The sequence below is a fragment of the Melanostigma gelatinosum genome (assembly GCF_949748355.1).
Source record: "Melanostigma gelatinosum genome assembly, chromosome: 23".
Lineage (NCBI taxonomy): Eukaryota > Metazoa > Chordata > Actinopteri > Perciformes > Zoarcidae > Melanostigma > Melanostigma gelatinosum.
Window position 1 is genome coordinate 887261 of NC_136656.1, and position 10000 is coordinate 897260.

The 10000-nt window shown below is 41.0% G+C and overlaps 2 protein-coding genes across 2 annotated transcripts in view; both read right to left on the reverse strand.

The window, feature by feature from the left end:
* Positions 1-11, reverse strand: part of cfi (complement factor I) — a 7663-nt gene extending 7652 nt beyond the window's left edge. The window contains exon 1 of the mRNA XM_079295603.1: positions 1-11. This exon is cut by the window's left edge and continues 241 nt beyond it. The gene's annotated coding sequence lies outside the window, so the exon portion shown is untranslated.
* A 699-nt stretch (positions 12-710) lies between these two features.
* Positions 711-10000, reverse strand: part of ttc39b (tetratricopeptide repeat domain 39B) — an 11852-nt gene continuing 2562 nt past the window's right edge. Inside the window, exons 6-18 of the mRNA XM_079295605.1 lie at positions 9587-9651; positions 8891-8996; positions 8399-8464; positions 8142-8250; positions 7873-7940; positions 7650-7709; positions 7332-7493; positions 6741-6832; positions 6366-6486; positions 6070-6181; positions 5333-5450; positions 5112-5228; positions 711-4937 (exon numbers count right to left, since the gene is read on the reverse strand). Coding sequence (XP_079151731.1) covers positions 4853-4937; positions 5112-5228; positions 5333-5450; positions 6070-6181; positions 6366-6486; positions 6741-6832; positions 7332-7493; positions 7650-7709; positions 7873-7940; positions 8142-8250; positions 8399-8464; positions 8891-8996; positions 9587-9651 — 1281 coding nt within the window. The 3' untranslated portion in view covers positions 711-4852. The remainder of the gene's footprint in view (positions 4938-5111; positions 5229-5332; positions 5451-6069; positions 6182-6365; positions 6487-6740; positions 6833-7331; positions 7494-7649; positions 7710-7872; positions 7941-8141; positions 8251-8398; positions 8465-8890; positions 8997-9586; positions 9652-10000) is intronic.

Below are 10000 nucleotides of genomic sequence, written 5' to 3' on the forward strand. Positions count from 1 at the left end.
TGACTGGCAGTCGGATATCTCTTCTGTCCACTGATGATGTCATCAATCAATCAATCAATCATTAGCTGGTCAATGTGGACACAAACATGCCGATTCCAGATTGGTTTGGCTGACTGATCGTGTACTTCACTGGGATATAAGAGTTACTAAAGATTCGGGGGAGGGGCTGTTGTTGTGCACGTGGAAAGAACCCGTGTTCCAGTAACCTGATCAAGCTCAACATGTGGGCGGCGTGGTGGTGCAGTACAACAGGTCGTGGTTGAACTGACCTGTTGTTTCATTCTATCGGCTCGACAGAAAGCAGCTCAGATGAATTGGAGACTCCAATGTTTTGTGTTGACAACAAAATATCCTGCAACTGTAACGTTTAGCACCTTTTTTCACAGGAGACATTGTGACAGGTGCTGCTGGCTCACTGTCACACTGACATGCTTTATGTTTAATAAAGCAGACACCAATAACAACACCTGTGCTGTTCCTACTATGACAAGGCAAGATGTCTGCTGGGAAGTGCACTGTGCATGCTGGGACAGGATACATGGATGGAGGTACAAATAAGTTAATGTTCAACACTGTATCAATAAAAAGAAAGTTTCAAAATCACTGTGTACTTATCTGTGAGGCAGTCAGAACTCTGGGTTTTCCTGCATGTACACACAACCTCAAACACAACCCTCCGTACACACACACGGTCAGTAAGACGAAGCAAGACGAGCTACAGACTGTTTTATTCAGATTTACCAACATTCATAACAGTAGCAATCATTCAAAGCAACTCCGTAATGAAGCAGGTACCAACCACAGAAATATATAAAGTATTTGATGAACTGTACATTATTAGATCTACACACAGAGCACATGCTTTCAACTGCTTTTTATGTCTGTTGTCGGTATTTATGGAGTGACACTTGTAAACATCTTTGACTCTAATATGTCAACAAAATGAAACAATCATTTTGAACCTGACTTCATTCAAAGTTCAGATTTATGTTCTGGAAATGTATGCAAATGACCACATATCTAATAAGTGAATGACTCATTTGCATATTTAAACTTAATATTTCAGAAATCTTGCAATATAAAAAATAATTGTCTTGATGTAAGTAGTCAGCTGAGGAAGTTTCATGGTGATATCTATTTGTTGAAATCTTAGAACCCTATTCACCTGGGGTATGTATAATAAAGTCTAAAGACACAAACAGAAATAAACAATTGATCTTCCATTTTCATTTTATTGCACCACGTGGATCGTCGTCTATAACCGCGTATATTTGGTCATAACGCTTCCTGCCGTAAAGCACATACAGTGATGTCCTTATACTAGAAAAGAAACATTAATATAATATATAACATGCATCATATAGAAAACCTGATGAACAATTACAGTTCAAACACAGACACAAAGAAGAAGGCTGTGACGATGAAGAGGATGTTGAAACATCCAGCGTTCAGATTCTTCATCGTGACATGAATGAGATATATTCATATGTTTGGAAAAGGGAACATGGAAATCAAGGATTCTGGAAGTACCTTCAGAACCGTAATAAATATTGTTAAAAGATATTTGTTCTTCAGAAAAACACACGTTTAGCTCTGACTCAATATTAGCACACACTCTTAGAAATAAAGGTGCTAACTAGAACCACAGAGGGTTCTTCAGCTTATCCTCATTGGAGAATCTCTTTTTGGTTCCTGGTTTTATTAAGGTTCCACTAGGAACCCTTTCAGAGGGTTCTACCTAGAACCTGACATAAGGGGTTATACCAAGAACCATCTGTGAATGGTTTCACCCAGAAATGAGAGGTTCTACAGAGGACCCTCTTATGGTCAAATGGTTCCCCCCAAAACCCCTCCCTGGAGGTTTTATCCAGAACCTTTTGCACCTTCTAAGGGTGCAAACAAGAACCCACCAGGAGGTTCTACCGAGAACCATCTCATATTCCAAGCGTTTCCTCTAAAACTCACCCAGGTGGTTCCACTCAGAAGACTTCATATACCAGGGGTTTCACCGTAAACCCACCCAGGAGGTTCTACCGACAACCATTTTAGTTCCAAGGGTTCTTTGGATGAAGAAGGTTCTTAGTGGAAGTCTTAATCTCACAAAGAACCCCTTTAAAAACTATTTCTTCCAAAAAGGCATCTTCAGAAGCAAATAGTTCTGGATAGAACCTCAGCCCTCCTGGTTGGAACCCTTATTTCTAAGAGTAATGTTGAGTGATGATGCTAATAATTGAATACATACCACGCTAGTAGGTACAATATACTAGCCTAACAGGCATCATGCTAATCCTGTAGCATAAGCTAGCGGTGCGATGCTAAGACACCACAATTTGATGGACCAATCGTAGCAAAACTGATAACATTAACAATTGTTGCTTTATTTATAATATTCACCGAGTTGACTTTTGTTCTTCCAGAAGCAAAAGCTTGTTTCATGAGCAACATGAGCCACCGGCAGTGTTCCAGCGTTAGCCACGTTTATTGCCACAACTCTTTTATATCGACGACTCTGGTCTTTTCAGTCAAACTGTTGTCGACTCCTGAATATTTACTGCACTTGGTGAGTTAAGTTGTTCGCGAGTTTCCGATCACACAAGCACACAAACAAAGATTTCACGATAAAAAGGCACAAAAATACACGAGGAAAAACAAAAAACACGTAGAGCGAGACACACGTATAACTTGGTCTTCAGGTTGATACATTCATTGTTGTTACCACTCTTTCACTCCAGTTGCAACTTTGTAATTTATTTGTTGTTCGGGGCTGAATATTAAAACTTAGTAATAAAATAAAATGTAATATTGGAGAAAAGCTGTTTTTTTCATCCATTCAAGCCCCAAATCCACCTGGAATAAAACCAGTGTACCTTTAAGTGATATTGATATATTAAATAATCATTGTGTTGATATATTGGATAAATAATTTGAAATTAAACAACTCGAAGCCAAATGTGAACAGCTCATGAAATAAAAGGTACGTCCTTTTATTTTTGGTGATTGGAAATAATTGATTTATGCTTTCAAATTTTTTTTTAAGTACATAAAGACTTACTGAACTGCTCTTCATGTATGTTGCTGAATGTACGTTGTAGAACAGAATACAACTAATATAACAAAAGCAGAAACAATCAACCTGCCTTGAAGAAGAACATTCATCTCACCCTTGTTTCATTCTTTGATTTATCTCAGCCAGAAAACAAAGAGTAAAGAAAGGTAGCATATCAAGTAGTTTCATTTTGGAGAAAAATTGTATGAAGGGATCAAATCTGCACTCATTTTTCAAGGAGTAACATTTCTGCAAATCCGCACTGTTGACCGATAAGCTGAAATGACAGCGCTGACTTTGGATGATTAGCGTTTCAGTTTGACACTTAAAGGAGCAGTGTGTAGAATCTGGCGCCATCCAGTGGTGAAGCTGCAGATTGCAACCAACTGAAACTCCTCCGAGTGTTCGAACATGTGGGAGAACTACGATGGGCAACGAGTGAACTTGATTTAACAGTAACCAAAACACAACGATTCTTATCTTCAGCTAATTTATACACTGAAGAAATATTAATATCGTATTCCATTTCTGAGAACTAAAAGTGAAACTACAGTTGAAAACACGGACACACACCGACTGACAGAAAGTCAGAACAGCACGTTATTTCATATTGCTGCTAAATGTGTGCGTTTACAGCCATTTGTGTGCGTCTGCTTCTCTGGTCAGCGTGCGTATTGCCCAGTATGTGCAAGCTGTGTGTGTGTGTGTGTGTGTGTGTGTGTGTGTGTGTGTGTGGGTGTGTAAGCCACGGTTGGTGAGAAGGCTTCGAGTGCACGTTTGTGTGCAGGAAAATCAAACGAGGTAAAGAAAATATAACGCGTATATATATCCACTGTGAGTTCACACCAACGCACTCCGACAGTATTTATGATTCTATCCCAAAAAAATATATACAAAGTAACTTTATACAAAATGATGAGCAGTTAAAGACGAGGATTTGTTTGGTAGCTTTGAGGAACAGTCAGGATTTAAAGGCCCGTTCAGACAGACGGACTGAAGCAAACTGCAACAGGTGAAAAGAGATCAACAGCTGATTTGGCCGTCGCCATCTTGTTTTTTCTGCAACCAGTGAACAGGAAGTGACCATATGTGGACTGAGGAGGAGTGACGTAGAGACCTGTCAATCACTGTGTAGCCCCGCCCTAAAGCATCCCCTGCTTTATGGTCTGTGTGACTCTAAATGGACCATAATGTACTAAATGAACATCATGCTGTATTGAAGAAGACTTGAAACTAGAGATTGAGACATAAACTCATGTTTACAATGTTTACTGAGGTAATAAATCAAGAGAGAAGTAGAGTCATTTTCTATAGACTTCTATACAACCAGAGGAGTCGCCCCCTGGTGGACACTAGAGAGAATGCAGCTTTAAAGCTTCACTTTTCAGAACTGGAGGTTGTCTCCATGTTTCTCCTTGTGGTTTTAAAGTTGAAACCTCTATTGAATTCGTGCTTTTCAAACAAAAAGTGCAGCTTTGTTGCAGCAATCCAAAGATGAAGCGTCTGAGTGAACGAGCCCTCAAAGTGTCTCCTTGTCTCCTTACTCACAATAAAAGGAGCCATTGATGGCTTCTGTAGTGAGTTGATTCATTTGACATTTGGCTTCTAGCAATCAAATGTTAGTATTGATGGGAAGCTTGAATAATCTCATTTGTCCACACAATTTGAAAAAACAATAATAATAAATAAGGACGCACACAGATATAATGTAAGGTAGCAAGCAATGGAGAATACGAGTCCTGGTGGACATCAAACCCCCGGCGCACTTCAGATCCACGACACTGGTCCGAGGTGTGTTTCTGAGTATTACGGGGATCCTTTGAGGCTGTTGAGGGCCGCGTGGATCCTGAAGTGCAGTCTGCTCTCCATGGAGTAGTCCTTGTAGTTCGTCCTGGTGAAAATGAAACGAAATAAATAAACGTAAATATTGCAGTTGCTTCTTTTTCCTCAAAGACCTCCTGTGGCACTTTTCAATGACAATATTCAAACCTCAAACGAGTATGAGTGACTCTGTATGTGTACATTATGAGGTACATTTTATAGATACTGTGTATAGTGCGCTTACTTGGCGTTTTCGATGCTTGTGGTGGCCTTGGTGAAGTCTCCCTGTTGTTTGTACAGCAGACCCAACTCATAGAGAGTGAAGGGAATCAAGTAGTGATCGTATCTGATACGACTCTCACTGAAACACACAGAGAGGAAGACTTATCTTCGACAAAGACGGACCTGATCGACCTGAACCTGTCTGTCTGCGTGTCTGTCTGCGTGTCTGTCTGCGGGTGTTACCTGGACAGGACCTGTGTGAAGCAGAGCTCGGCCTGCAGTAACCTGCCCAGGTGTTTCAGACAGAGTCCCTTCAACATCTGCACCAGGCAGCTGTCGTCTGGATGAAACTCTGAGGGGCCTGAAGGAGACACATGCGCCATCGTCAGTTCACTGAGCAACAGTCGATCAAAGAAAAGGCTTATTTGGACACATTAATCCATTCATCTTCAAGTGTAACTGACTGACAGCTTTCTTAATCGTTCAAGTGTAAATGAAGTTCCTGGAAGCTACTTTATTGAGTTGAGTGGACTTGAGTTGCCTCTGGGAAACACTTACGCAGTTCATATGTCTCGGGCTTTTATTGTGAAAGGCAAAGAATGGTTGAAAGGAGCAATAAAGTTTGCCGTCTTGGTGTTCTTTCATAATTTAAGTATACGCACAACTCATAATGTAATTATCCACGTTATGTTAGAAAGTACTCGGGATAAAAAAATGTAAACAGTGAAATATATCGACGTGCAAATGAACTGCACACATTGAAGACATTTTGTTTTGGAACCACGCTGCTGTGGATTTTAAGTGCTGAGACAACAGAAATAGCTCTAACAGATAAACATACAACAGCATCGTCTGCATACATCTCAAGAAAAAACGCTATTCTGGTCATTTTTATTCAGTATAAACTGGAGGGAAGTGGGCCGAGGAGGGAACCCTGTGGAACCCCCGTGTCATTCAACAGCGGTGTTCTTCGAACTCACTGGGATCGCTGCGAAGCTGTTCCTCAGCCGTCTCTATGGTAACCAGCAGGGCCTCGGTGCTGTCGGCTCTCTTCCCGACGATGGTGAAACCGTTCCAAACGTACATCATCTCCTACAGAGACAGAGAGAAGAAATGTCACCAGATGTTTCTCTTATTCAGAGTACATCTAATGACAGCCAATCAGAGACGTAGCTGATCATTTAGAACTCTCTCTTCCACACCCCAGACTTAGAATAACTGGATAAACTACATGTGTGTAGGTGTGTTCTTTTGGCAGTAGTATATATGAGTTCACCAGGGCGGGGATGACCAGGGGGACGACGTTAGCAGCTTTGTAGCGTCTCGACTTCCTCACGGCGAATTTCTCTGTTGGAATCGACTTCCCCGCCAGGCGTTGTTTCAGCCCCTCCACCTGCCTGCACACACACATGAATACACTTCGTATTGTACTTCTACACTTGTTAGGACCCTCAACAACATCATACATCCCCTCCCCTGTTACCTTTGACCTAAAACTGGAGTCTTAACCCTCAAACTGTCCTGTTAAGAACAAAGGAGTGGAAATAATGTTCCCACTTTATTTCCATTTCTACTCCACGATGTCTTTCCTCTCAGAGATCAGATGATACCGTGTGGATTAATTATTCATGTGTTAATGAGGCAGACTGACCTAAAGAGCTCCATGATGTCCTCCCCCGTCTTCTTCACCTCCTCCTCTGACATCATACTGAGGATGGCCGCCTTCTGGTACACATAGATTGCCTGGAGAGGGTAAAGAGCAAAGATGGGATTTGATTTACGTATATTTCATTTCAATAACTATCTCCTGCAGAATAAGGTAACTCTTTGTTTACAGATATTGACGCTCACATTAAGCACAGCTGGGAGCACCTGGAGGTAGACTACTATACTGCAAGAAAAACCTCTTCACGTGTTTCATGTTTTTTAATGGATATATTCGCAGAATCAGTAATCTCTTTCAAATCACTTCTTAAAACACATTTTTAACAGACTGGGTTTTATGTGATGTCGTCGCTTTTCTGTTTTATTTGTTGATTTTACGAAATTATTTTACGAAATTGTTTTATTTTTGTATTTATTTATTTCTTAATTGATTTGTATCGTATCAACTGTCTCACTGAGCTTTCTGTTGTATTATTGCTGCTGCTTTGGCTGTCAGAGCACTTTGTAAACTCTATTTTTAAAGGTGCTATATGAATAAAGTTATCATTATTGTTATTATTCGTGTGTATTCTTTTACCTTGGACCAGCGGCTCTCCTTGCACAGCAGGTCGGCGTACTGGTACGCCTGCTGCCACTCCTGCTGGTAGGAGTGGTTCCACATCAGCTCCCAGTAACACAGGTGGTGGATCTGCTTCCACTCCTGCTGGCTGCCGATGCACTCCTCGTACCTCGCCCGGGCCTGAAACACACACCATGAGATATGTTTGGAAGATGAAGACCAGCAGATATATTTTCTTCTTCAAAGAGCTCTTTGAGGGTTCAGACTTTGTTTTAAGGTTAATGTTTAATACGGTTGAGGTGAAGGAATATATCATCAGAAATCGGTGTTTCAGACCTTCTCGAAGTTTCCTCTCAGCGTGAGGATGCGAGCGGAGTAGAACAGAATGATGGAGCCCTGGAAGAAACACACACAATGTAGCTTTTAGTTTATTGATTTGAATTTAAACATATGTCATCAGATAATCACTGCAGAACTTTTAGTTTTTAACAATCACTTTTCTGAACATATCTGTCATATTTTTCTGCAGAATTACACTTTGTGTATATTTGTGGCTTACTTTGGGGTATTTCTGTTGGTACGGCTCCAGCAGAGCTTCAGCCTCCACCAGGTTCCCCTCTCCGGTTCCTGATCCAACACAAAATCAACCCCGTTATCTTCCGCCATGTCATTCACAAGAGGCATGAAATCTACCTGAGGACCAGAGTTTCTGCAACTTATACTCCACTGATCTGTGATGGAGTTCCGGCCCCGAGAAGGCTCCAGATATGTGGAACAGGTGAAGTGTTCTATATCTCTGGAAAAAGAGCTAAATGTTTGTTTTCCTACCAAGTATCAGAGACACATATGTGTTGTAGAAGAGCAGAGTCAGAGCGCAGAGAATCGACCGCAAACTGTGACTGGAGGCTCCGTCTCTCAGCTGAGACAAACCAAAGCCCTGCAGACACACGGACACGGGTCAGTATGAACATTATTCACTTAGACTGCCATGTTTTACAAAACAAGAGACTTTCACAGCTGCCTGTAAACTTTCTATCAACTCTACAAACAGATATTTGGTTCACTTTTGAAGGGGTTGTACTCGCCCTGTTTCCTGAGAATCCGATGAACTCCAACAACCTCAAAACCCTCTGAGGGAGGAGAGACAACATCTGGAAACAGAAACAGAAAACACTGTGAAATCACAATCAAATGAACCATTAAATCATGACACTTTCAATCAGCCAACATGTGCATTTTATACTGTATCTGTGAGTCTGTTTATATCTGTGATTCGCCAATATGCCGATGACATACACCTACTTTTGGCAAAAAAAACAATCGACAGAAAAGGAAGTGTTAACGTGAGGATCCCTCACGAACTGACTCAATTACCAGTAAATTATAAACCAGTGTTACAAAATGTTACACAACACGATGTAACCGGAAGCTTAGAAATGACACATTCTAGTCAACTTCAACGTGAGTTAAGTGTCTTTGAGAAACACGAAAACCACTCAACAGATACATTTGATTGTTTTCATTGTTGGACTCGGTGTAATAAAAGAAACCCAGCGAACGTCTCTTTGAACACCCACCAGGTTGAAGGATCCGATGCCCAGCTTGACTCCGCCCTCAAACTGCCTGAACGCATCTGACTGGCCGGCCAGGTTCTGAGTGACATTCAGCGAATTCTGACAAACCCTATTGGACGACATCGAACACGACGTCACAATCAGGAAAGTAGAGAATCACGTTGTTTTCCATAACAACAGTGGCAGCATGTAAACAAAGTATCATTTAAAGGGCTAGATTCTGAAAAGTCTAGAAAAATTGTGTCACCAAAATACAGATGCTCAGACTTTTAAGTACAAAAATGTCCCCATTGAATCCTATTAAAACCAAATTTCCATTACAGCACAAAAAAAGAGATTCTATTCGATCCAGCGCTGGATGTTGCTATTCTCCCAGTTTCCACTAGGGGGCATTGCTGCTGTATGATGGAGCGCTGCAGTGTTTGCAGCAATGCATCAAAGTCAACGTTATTGTTGACATATCCCAGACTTCCCCCTTGCATTTACTGAACAGAGAATAATTACATTTGCGTGTGGTTTTCCATAACAACAGTGGCAGCATGTAAACAAAGTATCATTTAAAGCGCTAGATTCTGAAAATAAAGGAATATTTTGTGGTGATGATCATTACTGATGTTTAGAAAATTGAATTCAATGTTTCGTGAGGCACAATTACTCATGAATCAAATGAGTCGGTTATGGTTTGAAACAGGCACTCACTTGTAGATTTGGTAGCTGCTGCGGATCTTTATGCCTCCTTTGATGAAACTGATCATGTTTTCATCCTGGAAGAGAGACGGAGAGACAAAGAGGATTCTGTTACAGTTGAATGAATTAACTAAAAGCCTCATGACCCGTAGACTAGTTACCCTGTTTACCTGGATGTGCTCGGGCATCATTTTCTATCATTAATCACATCACATGGACGCTGTAGGTTGATGGAGTCAAACAGTGTCTCTGGGTATTTACTTCCTGAACTTTGTCGGTCTTACTGATTGAAATGTATTTATACGGCCTCAGGTGCACAGATCTGGACCATCATTCTGCTCTTAATCTTGAATGATTATCAAAATGAGACAGTGATGAGTTGTTCCAAAAGGCAATTATGATATTTAGACTGACACAGAGCGGTAA